Source organism: Ruditapes philippinarum, unplaced genomic scaffold, assembly GCF_026571515.1.
Source record: "Ruditapes philippinarum isolate M1 unplaced genomic scaffold, ASM2657151v2 ctg411_1_1_1_1, whole genome shotgun sequence".
Taxonomy (NCBI): Eukaryota; Metazoa; Mollusca; class Bivalvia; order Venerida; family Veneridae; genus Ruditapes; species Ruditapes philippinarum.
The window spans coordinates 617,047-636,020 of NW_026854764.1; the positions used below are offsets into that span (position 1 = coordinate 617,047).

At 31.8% G+C, this 18,974-nt stretch overlaps 1 protein-coding gene across 1 annotated transcript; it reads right to left on the reverse strand.

The window, feature by feature from the left end:
* Window positions 1-2,995: 2,995 nt before the first annotated feature.
* Window positions 2,996-4,246, reverse strand: LOC132740990 (lipase ZK262.3-like). The gene has a single exon (XM_060729063.1). The coding sequence runs from the start codon at window positions 4,244-4,246 to the stop codon at window positions 2,996-2,998; it is 1,251 nt and encodes a 416-aa protein (XP_060585046.1).
* Window positions 4,247-18,974: the final 14,728 nt, after the last annotated feature.

Genomic DNA, 18,974 nt, shown 5'->3' on the forward strand with positions numbered 1-18,974 from the left:
CTTTCTTATGCTATAATTAGTTTAATTTTAATGCTCCCCGAAGGGTGAGCGAAGAGTCGCCGCTTTTTCCGCCCGTCCGCTATGACGGGACAGTAATAAAGTGGCTAGAGGGACAATAAGTAACTGTTCTTATTCATTCCGTGATGCTTTTATTAGGCTATTTTCTTTTGTGTAGCTAAAAAGGTCAAAAGATAGAACAATAGAGTAGCCACATTATTACTATCCCGTTATAACGTACATCCGTCCGTTATTCTAGTCCAAGACATAACTTTAAAACAACAAAAGTTATCAACATAAAACTTTGTTGGAAGATATATCTCATTGAGTAGAAGTGCCATTGAGTAGAAGTGCAGTGCAAAAGAACCATAACTCTGTCTTGCCTTATGTTGGAGTTATTGCCCTTTGTTCATTGTTACACTCCGAACTTTGTCCTTGACATTACTCTAAGCTATAAGAGATATCAACGTAAAACTTTGCAGGTAGATAGATCTCATTGAGTAAAGGTGCAATGCAAATGAACCATTACTCTGTCTTGCCTTATTTTGGAGTTATTGCCCTTTGTTCATTTTAACACATTAAAATTTGTCCGGGACATAACTCTAAAACTATAAGAGATATCAACATAAAACTTTGTAGGTAGATAGATCTTAGTAAGTGCATTGAAAAAAAAACGATTACTTTGCCTGGCCTTATTTTGAAGATATTTTTACACTTTGAACTTTGTCCGAGACATAACTCTGAAACCACAAGAGGTATCAACATGAAACTTTGTAGGTAGATTGATCTTATTAAATAGAAGTGCAGTGCAAAAGAACCTTACTTCTGCCTTGCTTATTTTTTGAGTTATTGTCTTTTGTTCTTTTTTACTCTTTGAACTTTGTCTGTGACACGACAAGAGGTTTACTTTTTCTTTTTATTTTTTTATTTTCCGATTATATACATTTACATTTATACATCCTAAATACAAATCAAACATTTTATATTTAATTCGGAATTATAAATATTTTTGAAAAACTAAAGATGCAAAACTGTTAATCAAAAAAAGAAACTATATAGCAATAAAAAAGACTGTAAAGTACTGATTTCATGTGTTATTGTAGCTTATATAATATTCAAAGCAGAATCACAAACACAAATCTAAACATTTTAATACAAAATAATATTATTGTTTACAAGACAATCATACAATAAATATGTTAATTTTGTGGCGCTTAATCTTTCTTATGTTATAATTAGTTAAATTGTTATTTTTTTCCGAATACATACATTTACATATATAAATCCTACTATTAATATTTTGAAAAAAAAAATGAAGATGCAAAACTGTAAAGCAAGTAAGAAGCTATATAGCAATAAGTACTGATTTCATGTGATGTTGTAGCTTACATAATGTTCAAAGCAGAATCACAAACACAAATCTAAACATTTTTATACAAAATAATTATGTACATGACAATCATACAATAAATTTGTTAATTATGTGACGCTTAAACTTTCTTATGTTATAATCAGTTAAATTGTTTTTTTTCCCCAATACATACATTTAAATATATAAATCCTACATACAAATCAAACATTTTATATTTTATTCAGGACTATAAATACTTTGAAAAGGAAATGAAGATGCAAAACTGTAAAGCAAGTAAGTAACTATATAGCAATAAAATGACTGTAAAGTACTGATTTCATGTGATGTTGTAGCTTACATGATGTTAAAAGCAGAATCACAAACACAAATCTAAACATCTTTATACAAATAAATTATTTACATGACAATCATACAATAAATATGTTAATTATGTGACGCTTAAACTTTCTTATGTTATAATTAGTTTAATTGTTTTTTTATTATTTTCCAAATAAATACATTTACATATATACATCCTGAATACAAAACAAACATTTTATATTTTATTCGGGACTATAAATGCTTTGAAAACAAAAAATGAAGATGCAAAACTGTAAAGCAAGTAAGAAACTATATAGCAATAAAATGACTGTAAAGTACTGATTTCATGTGTTATTGTAGCTTATATAATATTCAAAGCAGAATCACAAACACAAATCTAAACATTTTAATACAAAATAATATTATTGTTTACAAGACAATCATACAATAAATATGTTAATTTTGTGGCGCTTAATCTTTCTTATGTTATAATAAGTTTAATTCATTTTTTTTATTTTTCGAAAACATACATTTACATATATACATCCTACATACAAATCAAACATTTTATATTTTTTTCGGGACTAGAAATATTTTTGAAAAACTATAAATGCAAAACTGTTAAGCAAATAAGAAACTATATAGCAATAAAAAATGACTGTAAAGTAAGAACTGATTTCATGTGTTATTGTAGCTAACTTCATGTTCAAAGCAGAATCACAAACACAAATCTAAACATTTTAATACAAAATAATATTATTGTTTACAAGACAAAGATACATTAAATATGTTTATTATTTGGCGCTTAATATTTCTTATGTTATAATTAGTTTAATTTTTTGTCCGAAAACATACATTTACATATATATATCCTAAGTACAAACCAAACATTTTATATTTTATTCGGGACTATAAATACATGTACTTTGAAGATAAATGAAGATGCAAAACTGTAAAGCAAGTAAGAAGCTATATAGCAATAAAAATGACCGAAAAGTACTGATTTCATGTGATGTAGTTCACAAAACATACAAAACAGGCTATAAATAACAGATAATTGGAGTCATTTTTAATAAACTCATACCAATATCACAATTTCTGTAACAGGATTTTCTGGACTTTCGGGCTCATTGATGCCAGCACTATTAAGTGTTGAGAATTGAGTACTGCTTAAGCCGGTGCTAGGGGGGGGGGGTGACGGATGTTGCACTTATTCATTATCCCTCATGTACAGACTCAATCAAACCGAGTCTGCAATTCTTATGCAATTTTGTTGCGATTAATGCTTCCGAGGGATCACTTTGTTTCCAGATTTTTTTTCAAGTCTTATAATTTCCAGGCAGCACAAATTAGCATGAGTGTTGTGAGAACTCCTGATGTACCGTCCTGAATACATGCTTTGTTCAAAGGGATAAGATGTTTTTTGATTCGGCGACAAGTTTTGTCATTGAACAAGTCGTATAAAGCAGATTGTTTTTCTTTATCTTTATTTGATCCTGCTCTTTTTTGACAGTAGGATCCAACAGTTATTTCATAGTAGGTCTTATGATACAGCATAGCAAAGATAGATTCTATGTTTGATTCACCATTTACACATCTTTCGTCTTCGTAATTTTCACACACGACATAATGGGATTTGATATCCATTTCCTCACCGTAAAAGATTTCTAATTGATGGTGAAAGCTACCAACATCTCTTGGCGGTGATTTTGATATTATATCCTTGTAATGTACTACTCTGTAGCTGTTTGGAACAAAAATATCATGCTTTTTAGCATACTGCTTGTCCCCTGGACGTGGCATGCCGAATGTATATAAAGTCGTTTTATGATCGTAAATAAGCCCATCATACAGAAGTTCTGCAGATGTAATTGACGCCAAAGCTCCCCCTACTGAATGTCCAACTATAACAATTTTGTAAGTAGTATAGGTTTTTAAAACATCTGATAAACCTTGAGAAACACAGCTGTACAATCTTCTATTTGCAGTGCTAAAATAGCTGTGAATTTTTCCTCCTATTTTTGTTGGATGGTAAGAGTTAAAATTTGTCAGATTGTCTCTCAGCATTTTCTCAGGATTGCTTGTACCACGGAACGAGATGTATATTGTGTGTTTAAATTTGGAAACAGCTATAAAAGCAAAGCATTCTTTATAGTCGAAGTGCATGTCGTTACATCTTATCCCGATCACTTCAACTAGCTGTAAATCTTGTGTCCGAAAATGTTTCCCCATGCAAGATATTGGGTCATCCGAATAGGCAATTGCTGATAAAAGCAATGCGTCATAAGCTTCTTTTGCGTCAAAGTTTTTAGTTTCGTCCCCGTCTTTAATGTTTGCGCCGCAATCTGATTGTTTCGTTATGCTACATAGTGTCGATAAGGAATTATTGCTACAAACAAAACACTGATCATATCCCGACTCAAGTTGATGACAGGACCGAGTGTCTTCACACCATCTGCATGACCCAATCCAAGACTCATCACTCGCGCATGACTTACAATTGTTGTGATAACTGCAACCGGCTTGAGTTGAATATAAACACAAGCCCCATACCATTAAAACAAGCAATAGCTGCATTTTTAATTCAACAAATTTCTTTACAGCATGCAAATTATTAAAAAAAACGCCGGTGTGTTAATTCACTCGAAAATTTCTATATTTATATACAAGTATCACGTGGTTGCTTACTTTTATTTGGGTGTTCACAAAGTACATAGACTTCTGTTGAAGATACATCTTGTTCTCATTGAAGATTTAGAATCATCACGATACAATAATAAGTATGCGTCTCTTGCATGTTGCATACATTCGCCTATCATTCATAAATTGCAGCTTTTTGTCAGAGCATTAACAGTTGTTTTTGTGGACGTTTTGAGCTGTGCTCACTTATGTAACACATATGAACATACTACTAATATAACTATCAACTGACTAAAATACCAGGACAAAACATTACAAAAAGAAAATCGAATGCATTCAAGACATAATCTTCATTTTCATCCATTGAAATTGCTGAATGGTAGTTAACACCATTCAGTCATGGGATTCTTTTTAAATATTAAATATAGGTTGTAAAAGCTTAAAGAAGTTGAAGTTGCTATTGTGAATGATTAAGGATTCTGAAAAACGTCCACATTCCTAAATGACAATTTCAAAGAAAGTTTTATCTTATCCGAAATCAAAAGTATCCCTAGCCCTTTGATTTGAAACACTAGGCTATAATTTTCTAGCAAATACAAATTTAAAGGAATGTTTTTGAAACCTCGAAAATGCTTTGGGGCGTTCGTGCTTTATAAAGTATTCCTATGTACGACTTTGGAGTGTTCTCGTTGGTAAATATACATGTACATGTTTGCTGCGATTGTGACTTCGGCTACATATCTATTGCCCTTAAAACGTTTGCTACAATGCTGTGAAACACGTCTTGTCTCCTAGATTCGATTCCATCCCAATCCTTAAGCTTGTTACAGAATCACAGCTAAGTTTTGCATATTCATGTAATAACCTTACTTACATTGCTACTGAATAATCCAAATAATTAGCTTTAATGTTATGGTATGCAATCATTTTAATCATGGAAATATATATAAGAGTGGAAAAACTGCCACGTAATCATAACTGGTGTGACACAAACCATACATGTCTTGATTTATTGTAACGGAAGAACTTGGTAAGAATATGTGTATCAAGTTCGATCCATCCGAATCAGACCCCAGCTTTTCCGTTAAAATCGAAACATTTAGGTTCGACATTATTACAGATGCTAGAGTATTTAACCACCTTTAAATATATGTTTAGCAAAACCTTGTCTTTAACACAGACAATAAAAAATCGGGATGACCAATTGTGTGACCTCCGTAACATTTTCATAAATTTCAAAACAAATACAAACCGTATTTATCAGCTAATTAAAGAAAATCATAGATATATTACAACCAGTAACTTGTAATTGTACTTGTAAAACATGTTTCGGGATGACTAAACTTTGATATAGATTTTATAGTATTTTTATTAATGCCATGGTAACTTTTTTCAGTCTACAATTGCCTATAGTAGCATGATCAAAAATAGTAACAGTAGTGCGCGTTAAAAAGAAAGTCAGTTTTCACACGCTCCGCCTTGAAGTTCCCTTTGCGTAATATGTTCTTTCTATAAGTTAATAACAAATATAATCTGCAAAAGTCCTCTGACTTCAAATACAGAATTGACAACATTTTTTGGGTATTTGTTGATGGTCCCTCGCATTACGTGTTTGCATGACATAATCTACCAGTGTTTTATTCATTTACGCAGCTAAATCCCCGGGAAATTTGCTACTTTCATATCGAGTTGTTATCATGTCTAACCTAATCATTTCTATATTTGTTGTTGATAGGCTACAAAGTTAATATTAGAATATTGTAAGCATATAACATTATATAAAGTTTAGCTGCTTATTCCGATTCTATATATATTGAGGTGCTGTGTATTCGTCCAGAATTTAGTAGCGTACTCAACCAGTATATGATGATCTCATAATATCTCATAATAATAATAAAATTAATACGATTTGATTTAAAAATCAACACATCTGTAATGGTTAACTAATCATAAACTAACGCAATTTAATATTTTAAAAATGTATACACCTTCTTATTGCATATAACAGCAATGTTTTCTATGTTCATTCATAATCGAATCAAGATAAAAGGTTCAAGTGTCATAGGGGCTACTTTATGGTCAAGCACTGCGCATGTGAGTTTGCTTTTGTTTCAATATTTGAATGACATTACGTAGTCTATTGTCGGTTTGGTTGCATAGTACAAGAAGTATGTTTTTTATAATTATTTTTATTAATTACATGTATTTATAACTATTTAGGGCGGAAAACACACAATTTGTTGATTCAAGTAATTAGTTGATCAAAAGTATAAATATAATTGTGTTCGATGTGAAAATGGAATTTTAAATACAAGCATGTTTATAAATAATCAGTATGTCAAATTTGAAGAATAAAGACATAATAATTATGTCTTATATGAAAAATAACGAAATTGTGATTTTGGTGAAATTTAGATACATTTTAAATGTTGTTTGTTACTGAAGAATAGTATCACATGAATAGAGTCTAATTCATAGATTAAATGAAAATACTGAAGTATACTTATATCAAAACTGAAATGAACATTACTTGAATGAATCAAATATGAAAAACGAAATACATTATAAAGATATGATAAAAAAATCAATGAAATGTGCATAAAACTGTATTTGGACTTCAGAAATTTAGCACATTCATGGTAAATTTTCTTATAGTTATCATTTTCATTTTTGTTTATAATAGTCCTGAAAACATAGTCCTGACAGTGGTTTATCATTTTACATTGTGAGCTTTGTTGCTATATGAATTTGTGCCTACTTTCACATTGGACCCGCTCATTGAAAACAAACATGGGTGACAAAGCTGAATCACCTTATCTCATAATCATTGGTATACGGTGACACATGCCGCAGGTAAAGTTGGTCTATATTTCAATCACCTGTTTACTCTATTTAGAGCAGTGAAACTACGACGCACAAACATGTTTTAAATAAAACTGCTTATCTCATCCGGCAAAAATCTCTTAGTCTGAAAGCTTTTTATTTTGAAAGACGAATAAGTATCAAATTTCATTCGTTTTTTACGTATAGCTTAGTATTTATAAGTTAGCATTTACAAAATTAAATTGGTCAAGAGCGGCGATATAGACTATTCAACTCCTATCCTACCAAACATCATTTTTTAGATTGTTGTGCTAAAGAAATATTTTACAATTGATGACCTTTCATCTTGGCTTCATCTTCAGCTGAAAAAAGAAAACAAATATAGTTAAGCAATAATGTTGAGAATATGATAATGCACGGCTTGGTAACGTACCAAATTAATTCTGCTTAAGTCGGTGCTTTGGGCTTGAACGGTAACATGCACTTTCAAGTACCGCCCATGAACAGGCTGAACAGGCTGCAACAGTTTTGTCGTTTAGGGCTATCTTAAGAGATTCTGTTTTCTCTATCTTATTGAAGAGTCAGTATTAAGCTAGACGGTTCGAACTTGACCCTTAAAGCTGCATGCCTCACGATGAGCCAAAATATCTTAGAAGAATCCAATGTACTAAGATTTTAAGAAAAGTAAAATGATTCAATTTTCAATCAATTCCAAAGAATCTGATTAAAAACTCACACAGCTATGAGTACATGCGAGTAAACGTCGGTGGCCCATCACTGTTGTGAAGTCGAATCACGCCAGAGATCTTTTTTATGAGTGGAAGCTAGAAAGTAAAGAAGTGCCAGAGATCACAACTTGACCTTGCTTATATTTTAAATTAGGTCCCGTAAGTATATAAAGCTATTTATTTGCTGCTTGTATTTAACAAAATTAGTGTTTGATGTTTAAAAAGAATAATTCCAAAATACCTGTTCAAAAGAAAATATTATTGTATATGTCTTTCCGAGTGTATGGAGAAAACATAAAAAATTGCACAAACAAAATAAAGTTAAATCAAGTATTTTAAGCGTAAAAATTATAATCTTAATGAAAAAAAAAACCTGAACTATCAGTAACAAATTTAAGAGGGCGCTTTATCCTTTATCAAATTTTATACAGGGAAGTAAAACGCTTTGGATTTACCGGCTATAGCCTTTTCAATTGAAATAAATATATAATTTTATAAAAGTCTAAAATTATGTAGATCTATATGCCCTTCAAAAGAATCAGAGTCACTTGCAATTCTTGGTTACCACAAACCCTCGTTCCAGCAGAAAAAGACAGGTGTTTTGCATTTTAGCTTTAATCAAGAAAAACACATACAATGTAGAAATCTAAAGCAAATATTTTTGTTGTTGTTGTTTATATTTTTTTCTGGAACAACGCGTTTGTTCTGTTTTACTTGTAGTTTGTAAAACCTCAACATTTATCAAATCATCATTTCCTTGGTTTACCCGCTCCACAGGCGCGCAAGTTAGTAGGCGCGCTGTGTTTACCTTCAGTTTAACTGCAACAAAAATGACAAAAAATAGCATTGAAAGAATTCGACAAATCCTGAAGAAAGACACAAGGTAAACTGTCAGACAGTAAGCTAGAATGACAAACTTGCCTTGAGCACGTGTTAATTGCATTTTGGAGAAACATCTTGGGTTTCGTAAGATTAATGGTAGGTGGATACCACATTTACTAACTGACGACCAAAAGAAGTCCCGAGTTTAAAGGCCATACTTTTGTTGAAAAAATACCCAAAATACAGCAAAAAGACTTTCGGCAATTTGGTCACAGGTGACGAAATATGGGTGTACTTTTTTTTGAACCCAAACCAAAATGTTCTAATCAAATCTGCGTCACCCAAAACGCAAAGCGCCCTAGCATTGCGAAAAGAATACGAAGCGTGATAAAGGTTGTGTATTTAATATTCAAGTACTATAGAGACGTTGTTCTTCGCAAACTTACAGTGTTCACTATAAACGCCGCCGCCCACAAACAGGTTTGAAGTATTTTCAGACTTTTGCATGACAATGCGCCAGCTCACAAGGCACGAATTGTGAAGGACTTTTTGAAGGCGAAAAAGGTCACTGTTCTCCCCCACCCGCTTTTTCAAAAGACAGAGCCCCCTGTGACTATTTCTTGTTCCCAAAACTAAAATTTCACCAGTCTGGAAAAAATACAAATCAAGAAATGCTCCGGGCTCTGCCATTTACCAGTATCAGGAGCAGGGCATGTTAAAATGATCGTAACGACTTATATCAAAGAAAAAAACACAAAAGTAACATTTATTTTGAAACGCCCCTCATGTATAAGGGAGATTACAAACAATAACATACTTCACGATTTCACGGAAACTGTGGAAGAATCTTGAGAGCAGCGCCGCCTGTTGTAACAATTCATTTTTATATTATGCCTTCATGGAATTTCCTGATGCTTGCTCCTTCGTACATTCGATAACATGTTTCGCGATATTTTCGGTATTCAATCATGTTATTTTCTTGAAAACATAGTTAACATTCGCAACAACGCTGTGCATTTTTAAAACATTTGATAAATACGTGCATGGGCATGGTCAGTACAGAACAACACTCACGGCATAATTATGAACAGAGGTTTATTAACAAAATCTAAACACATAATAATAGCCATATTCCATTCTCTATTAAATGTTTCAAAATGAGCTAAGATTGAATTCTAATAACGCTGTGCAATGCGAGACGTACGATCAAGCACTATTCGTCAATAGTAGTTAGAAGAAATAAACTAATATAGTGTGCAGGAAAAAGCACAATATGCCATGAAATAAAAAAAAACTGAAATTTTCAATGTAAGAATGCAGGATGGCTTAACCATTTTCCAAAGTTCAATGAACGTATTTACACGTAAAAACTACAAATTACAATGTAAGAAAGCAGGATGTAATTTTGGTAGCGATTATCTTCCATAGAAAGCCCGTTTATCTATAAAATTCACGAAGATTTAAAAAATTCTTATTAAAGAAGAAGTTTGAAGAAGAATGAATATACTTATTATCAAGGATAATTAGATACCTTGTTTGTATATATATGTAGATATTTGATTCGTCTTTGACAAGTTATTAATTTGTTTTATGTCAGAGTATAAGGGGCGCAATAAAGACAAATATCATAATTTATCTATATAATTTTACAAACAAAACTTCTTGTAATATTTGTACAAGTTAATTGCTTATCAAATAACAAATTCGTGCACATTATATATTGCACTCTTCATGTATTGGCACATTCTGAGAATATAAATATTAAGTATATTAAATAAAATCTATAAACCAGCCATGTTCATTAGGTATTTCAGACGCTTTTTTGGAAATTTGTGAACTTGGCAGCTAGATCTTCATTAAGTCGCTGCTTCGAGATGTGTAAAGATGACAGCATTGCAGTCTAAAGAAAAGGAAGAATGTGCATGAAAACGGTCGGTAATTTATTATAAGCACTTTCTTATACCATAAGACGCTTATATTCAGTATCACAAACATTATATTTTAAGATGCTGAACTTTAAAGATTTTATTCAGTCGCTTCGAAATTTTTGAAGTGGCAGTCTGGAGGCCCAGCAGCTTAAAGAAAACGACGGATATTAAAACATGAAAATGTCAAAATTACAAACACAACCATAGATTATGACATGCTTATTTCCAATATCACAGTCTTAACATTTAAGATACTGAGCAGAAAAGCTTTCATTCAGACGCTTCGAAATTTTTCAGATTGGCAGTATAGCAGCTTAGCAGCCTAGCAGCAAGATACTTGCAAACTCAAAAACCGTTTGTTACGCATTTTAAGTACTTTCAAATATCATTTTACGCTTATTTTTCAATATAATGATCTTTACTTTTTAAAATGTTGAACTTTAAACCTTTTATTTAGTCATAATATAACTTACTAACATTTCTAAACACTTTTTTTTGAAAATGATAAGTTTTATATTTTAAAAATTGATGAACTTTGAAGCTTTATTCAGACGCTTCAAAATTTGTGAAAGTGGTAGCCTCGCAACCTTGCGGCCTGAAAAAAACGAAGAATATTTATTATTAAAATATAAAGATTATGATATTGAAAATATGTTTAAAATGATCTAGTGGAGTGCTTATCATGCATTTCCGACCGTTTCCATAATTGTAATATCCTTCGTTTTCTTTCGGCTGTTAGGCTGCCAACTTCAAACATTTTGAAGATTCTCAATGATAATGTTCAGCATCTTAAAATATAAAGATCATGATATTGAAAAGAAGTGTGTAATGATCCCAGGAAGTGCTGATAATGTATTTCCGGCCGTTTTCATATTTGTTATATTCATCGTTTTCTCGAGACTGCTTAACTGCCAACTTCACACATATTATAGCGTCTGTATGAAACCTTCAAAGTTCAGCATTTTAAAATATAAGTGGATTAATTTTCTTTTGAGAAATAAATCGTTGAAATTTTGCGGGTTATTAATACACTACGGCTAAGTTTACAACTGGTTTGGAAGAATTTCCAACTAGTGTACTTACAAACCCGAAATTTCCAACTATACTGGGTAACGCCCATTGCAATGACGTTTCATCACCACTCGTATATGCTATTTTGTTTTCTTACATTTTCAAGAGAATTGAATTCATAGTGATCATCCAACAATGACCGACGCGAGTGAAAAATAGTGCTCTGTATTTCTGAAAACTAGCGGCAGGCAGTAAACTGTGCCAAATATACGGGAAACGCCCTGAGAGCATCCTAGAATAAATTTTTTCCGGGGGAGCATGCCCCCGTACCCCCCTACATTCTGGCTAAAACCAACAATATTGGCCGCATCAATCACAAATACTTAGACGATGGGCCTGTTAAATGACAATAATATCTAACATGCGTTTATGCCATTATGATTATTTTTTACATTTGATTGTACAAAAAATATAGTCATTTATCTATGTCTTACATGTATTATGCAAACATTCCATGGTTGAAAAGATAACATCACGGTGTATGGATTGTTTTAAAATCAATGAATCAATATTCTCTTTCAATCTTGAACATGAGGAATTGCCTCTTAAGTTATACATTAGTACTCAGAATGGCAAGAAATGTGGATAAATGGATAAATATGGAAAATTTCGCATTAGAGACGATAATATCTAATATGCATTTATGTCATTATGATTTTTATTTGTATATTTGATTATACAAAAATATTGTCATTTATATATATGACTAACTAGCCTGAGTGCCAACGCCTGGTGAATCCCAGGCTTATGTCTAACATGCATTTTGTAAAAACCCCAGGGAATTTCAATGCATACTTAGAATCTGCAAAATTGAATGTTCTTTGTTATTTACCCTGATGCTCTCTTATCAGCAGAAGAGTTGTATAATGAAGACAGTCCCTCTCAGAAAATTCCAATACACAGCATGACTTGAGATTTTCCTCTTCAATAAAAGTGTTCCCTTTATACATTAACTTTTTAATATTGAAATCATAAATAAAGTTATCAAATTTATTTATTTAAGGTATAATATTTTAATTATTTATATCTTTAAAACATATGCAAGCATTACACAGTTGAATACTAAATTATCAAAGTACAAATGTATATTGATTGTTTTGATTGTTTTAAATTCAATGTATTAATATTCTCTTTCAATATTGAACATGAGGAATTATCTCTAAGTAAAATTGCAAAGTGAATATTGAAATAGAAATAACCTATAATTAGATGGGAAAACGGTGAAATCCGACAACTTCCGGTTTACTTAAGTACTTGACAAGCATATCAGCCGAATGACTTTCGCTATCTGATGTCATGTTTAGCCCATTAGGTAAATTTCAAAGCAATATCTGTTATTTATTTGATGAATAATAATAATAATAAGTTTATTTATTGATGACAATTCGTTCCTGAGGACTAAAACTTTCATTCATAATTTCGAAGTAATCTGAGAGATCTCGAGTCATTTCGTCCCCAAGACGTTTCGACCCAGGCGTAGTCTCAATTTTGGACTGCAAACCGACCGATTTTACAAACTGAATATACGCAGATGTCTGCCTGTACAGGGAAAACCAGCATATACACCTACGATTTGTTGGGCTTGTCACAGCCATACATCTCTATACCAAATGGGGCCCAGTCTTAAATATTTCAGATTACACACCTCCTCTATTGTTTGTGACAGGTCTATATTTTTCGGATAAACCTGTTTAAACAAAAGAAAGTCCGTTATGAGATCTATCTTTTGCACGTGCACAGGTCTGTTCTAGTCAGACAGACCCAGTCATGAAAATCACGTGAAAAAATAGACCTACCTACGCGCAGACAAAGAAAACATGAAATGCAATACAACATTAAAAATGAAAATAAAATGTAAATGATTGTCATAATATTCCTGACTTAAATAATCTGCAAGATAATGTTTATTGAGTACACTTAGCAATTATTCCAACATCCCTTTATTAAATCTTTGATTAAAAATAATGTATAGCACATCAAAGTTAGGACATGCATATACAAGTACTTAAAGTGGCTTGGTTTACAATGGGCACATTAAAACGATAGAAATGTATTGTTCGGATATTATTAAAAAATCTTGAAAAAGAAATGTTAATAAAATTATAAGTGATTTAGTATAAAAATCATATGATGAACGATCATATTTTATTCTAGAACACTTTATAATCTGCTTTATGAAATATCGTTTCGGATCATGTATAACAATGTATACATGTATATGTAAGTCTTTTGTGGTCTGCTGGACATTTGCCCCTCAAACAGTTGCCCCCTCGAAAGTTTCCCCCCTTTTTGCAGTGGCGGACATTTTACTCCTCATATATTTGGAATTGGCGGACATTTGCCTCCCCCTGTTTTAAAAATGTTAAAATATTTAATTGTTGAATTGTTTGTTACCGAAATTCATCGCCTACTGTCAAATAGTCGGAATTCCATTGTGCGTAAATACACAAAAACTCACACGCAAATTTGTGAAACAAAAAAGCATCCATAAATAAATATATCGTTTGCATTAGTAAAAATAACATAAAATTTATACACGAGATGACCTCTGACAAGTCAAAAGCAAGGGGACAACGCCCGAGGAGGGCAACTGTCCGGGAGGCAACTGTCCTACAATGTGCTATGTCTGATACGAAATACTATCAACATAGTTATTCACTCTTTAACATACATTATACACCAATTCACTTTATTTTTGACAAATTGCAAATTTAGCTTTTTAGATTATTATTTTAAAGAGAAAAGCAGAGTTAAATGCAAAATATATATTATATTTAAGCAGAACGTTGATAAAAGCTTACCTATATATGCGCTGTGTGAAATATAATTTTCGTGCATTAGCCATTGGTCAAGCCAATAGTTTGACGGTGTGTAAGTTGGATATCGGCCTCGTACATCGATCTTTCTGTTTAGGAATGACCTGGTCACGAATTTCATGAAACACCTCGAGCGCTACGCGCTCTCGGTGTCACATGAAATTCGTGACCAGGTCTTTCCTAAGCATACTCGGTCGATATCCTATACATAAAAAAGGTCAACACAACAGTCAGGCCTTTGATCACTACATGGTTGCAGTAATTTAATAAATGTTAATTAGACATTTAACAATTTTTGATAATACTGATATTCACATTTTAACATTTTATTCACAAATACGTATACATGTACATGTAATATCATAATATAATGATATGAACATTACCTACTTAAGTGATAATAGTGATGAGTTATATGAAGAAAAATTATTATTTTTGAAATAAAAGATCATTTACTCAGATATTCACTTGGAAATGCTGGTATATAGGAAAAAGTATAAAATTGCAGAAAGACAAGAAGATTATCACAAACAACAAGTTCTTGTATAATATTTGATGTATATTTCAGAAATCAAACTGTTCTCCAAAAATTATTCATGAAAACACATGCCTTTTTACCAGTGTCACCTCACCACGGGCCAGATTACCAGACCCATTCTCAGTGGTAAGTATGCTTTTTTTTCCAAAGCTTTAAGAAAAAAAAATATAATCGAATTGAAGTTAACGTAACCAAAGCTGACAATTTTGCTTGATTTCATTCCAATCCAATATGGTATCTGACAAAAAAAACAAAAAAAAACAAAAAAAAAACAACAAAAAAACAAACAACATACATCTTTTTATGCTTTGAATAATATACAATTTGTTGGATTAAACAACTTTGTACAATTCAAAATACTCTGCTGGTACCGAATATATTTCCCAGTCAAGCGTTTTTTAGATGCAAATTATCCAAAACATGCAGTGCTACACTGTAGGTAATATTTCCCAAAATGTCTAGGAAAAGGCTTGAAATTGTTTAGTTTGCATTTTAAATCTACATACTGAAATAGTCCTTGACTAGTACAGCCTAAAACAAAAGTGTCAGTGCATGCTCACAGTATTTTAGAACATATTTTAAATATTTCTGTCAATTGGCATTAAGATACCTATAACAGTCTTTTTCCTTTGCTGAAAATGATCACTTACATAAAATACCATAGTATGGTGTTGATAGGTGGTACAAATTAATCCTGTTTAGTTCTGTTGCCTTGAAAAAGACCTCAATATGTATACAGTTCATTCTTATGAACATTGTTTACATTTTTTATTATTCAATATTGAAACAAATGATAAGCACAGATGTGAAAAGATTGTTTCTTCACCAAATGATTTAAATATGTATAAAAAAATGTTTCCATACCCTTGTTTGACCATTTTCCGCTTAGTGTGCCTCAATTGCTAATACATGCTTAATTGACAGGCTGTTTTCAAAGTTTACAGGGATAATCTTTTAAACATTCTTTAACCTTGTAGCTTTTATCACACAAATCTAGTGATTTGCATTATAAATGTAAGTGCTCTGTATGAAAATAAGAGAAGCATTTTTTTGCAAATTATTGAACTTCATATAATTGTTAATGCACTTTTTTTAAGGTGATCATGCACATATTCGTCACTGCCAAGCAAATGAAGATTAGCATCACAGTCTGTGGGAATCTCCAGTTTCCAGGTGTAGTACAGAACATTGTGATCATAACTGTATAGGCTAAATAATTGTTCAATCATGAACACTTGCGACTAGTTGGACTATTTTAGAGGGAAGTCCGAGTTAGCACTTCAGTTGAATCCACTGTCAGTAGTATAGGACCAGTCAAGAACATTGTGTGGAAGGAAAATGTTAAGTCTAGCTGTTTCGGCTTCAAACAAAACCACCACACTTACCCAGCAGTGATAAATTAAATCAATAGTAATATTTTGACTGATTTCCCAAAAAACTTACATGAATTGAAGCGCCTTGGACTTGGGTAACTTATGACTGCAAATTCCAATTTATTTAGATATGTGTAATGTTTAGCAATGACATACATTTAGAGCTATCATACTTCATAATTCATTACATGTAGCTTAGTTTGCCTGGTTTAATGTAAAATAATAAATCTGAAAATTGAAACTAGAATAAATAGTTGTTATTAGTCCCCTTCTGTTTTCACCAAGAGGCGACTAAAGGTTGATCTCATACTGTATGTCAATGAAATCTGAATTCTAATATTACTCAAAAGGTACAAAAGCAATGTTCATCATTCATACTGGTATCTGATATAGATCCATATGGAAATTTAGCATGTTATTTTAATTTATGCTTCCAAAAGGGAGAGAATACACTTGCTGCCCCAACCATCTGTCTGTATGGACTAAGTAATATTATGGATAAATATCCGAGTTCATTCCTGGTGGGGGAAAAAGGTTGCTCATGGGAGGAAAATATGTTCTGAGATTTTAAATGATTAAAGAAAAAAACAACACAATGTCAACTTAGGAAATATGTCAATACTTCACACTCTTGTCCTGAATATAACTAAATTACGAATATAACTAAATACGTATAGAAGGGATTTTGTGTAAACTAGCTTCACAAACTGATAGAGACTTTTGAGAGGAAGTACAGTGTTCAAAAAACATAACTCTATAATGCTTAGTGTTTTAATTATCTCCCTTAAGTTAAAATGCTAATTTGGAGTTTTACTTCCAAACTATTACTGAAATTTGCCAAAGTGTCAAAGCACCATAACTATATTGCTTAGTTTTTAAATTATCTCCTTTTACCATACATGTATTTAATAATGCTTGTCCAAGAATAACTTGAAAAGAGTTGATGGAATTTGATTAAAATTTTACACATCGAAAACATTCAAGTGAAAGGAAGTGTAGTTACAAAGAACCATAATTTTTCATAGCTTATTATTTTACAATGATCATCTCTTATAATACCTCAAAATTTAAAATAATGGTTGTCTGGAGTATATCTTTTTCACTTTCAATGATATCTTACTCACACTAAACACAGTTGTAGAGACTAGTGAGCAGAAGTGCTGAGTCAAATAACCAAAAATTCTACCTTACTTAGGTTTAAATTATCTCCCTTTATGTTATTTCAGAAAGAGTTGGGAATTTGATTCAAACTTCACACAGTGAATGAGATTAGCATGAGAAGTGCAGTCTACAAAAGCCATCATGAATTTTAATGACATGGACACATTTATTTAACGTGATGGAAAAATATTGACCATTTGAGTGTTTTCGTGATACTGATACAGTAATATATTTACATAAATATCATACATGATTATTTTTATATGCCCGAATGAATTTCGGGCATATTATGTTATACCCCCTGGCGTCCGTCCGTCTGTCCGTCCGTCCGTTAGCAATTTGGTTTCCGGAGTATAACTTAAGTTCCATTTGGCCCACAATATTCAAACTTCATAGGATGATTGTCCATAAAGGTCAAAGGTCAAGGTCACCATGACCTTAAAACTGAAAACAGTTTCCGAAGCATAACTTTAGTTTCATTTGGCCAACAGTGTTCAAACTTCACAGGATGATTGTCCATATTGGGTAGAAGACCCCTATTGATTTTGGGGTCACAAGGTCAAAGGTCAAGGTCACTATTACTTAGAAATTGAAAATAGTTTCTTGAGCATAGCATTCTATGAAAAAAGTCCAGGGTAATAAAACTTGATGAGCAAATAATGGGCAAAACTGATTGACAAACTGAATCGTTTTACTTTGATTTTAAACAACATTTTTTCTTTGAAAAGATATTAGATTACAAACTTGCAGATAACTTTTTATTCTGGTGGAAAATAATAATAAAAAAAAACACTCAACGACGTTTGCATGAACTTTAAAACAGTTATCACAAGAAAAAATGAAAAGTTATGAATCCAAATTGTCTTCCCTGTGCAACATTATACAATTGTTTTTGAGGTCTTCATATGGTGTTTCGGACCTGAGAAAAGTAATATTTACTGACGACAATAGTTTATGGTTTATGTAACTTTTCTCACCACGTCATGTGACTGTCGCTGACTCGGGGTTATTTTTTCAAATAGATAGTTTACAACATTTAAGGGTGAATATACATCAAAGATATTCAAATCAATTCTAAGAAACATTCCACTACTGAATTTCTTATGAAAATAAAAATGGAAAGTGCATTTTAATAACTGTTAAATTCCTCTGGTTACCATACACTGAAATGACCTCTTCTAAAATGATATCACCAAGTACGAGTATAAATGAATCATATTTCGAGTGTACACTTATTACCGTTTGCTTTTTTCTTCATCTTTTTACCGTTACTGATAATTTGGATTTCAACATAATTTCCTACTTTTTTATATAAATTTATCTTTGTTTTTGAAATCTTCATAAATCGATTTTGCTCATTTCTTTCTGTAAGCCTATAGCCTCATATCTACAAATATACTTCAAA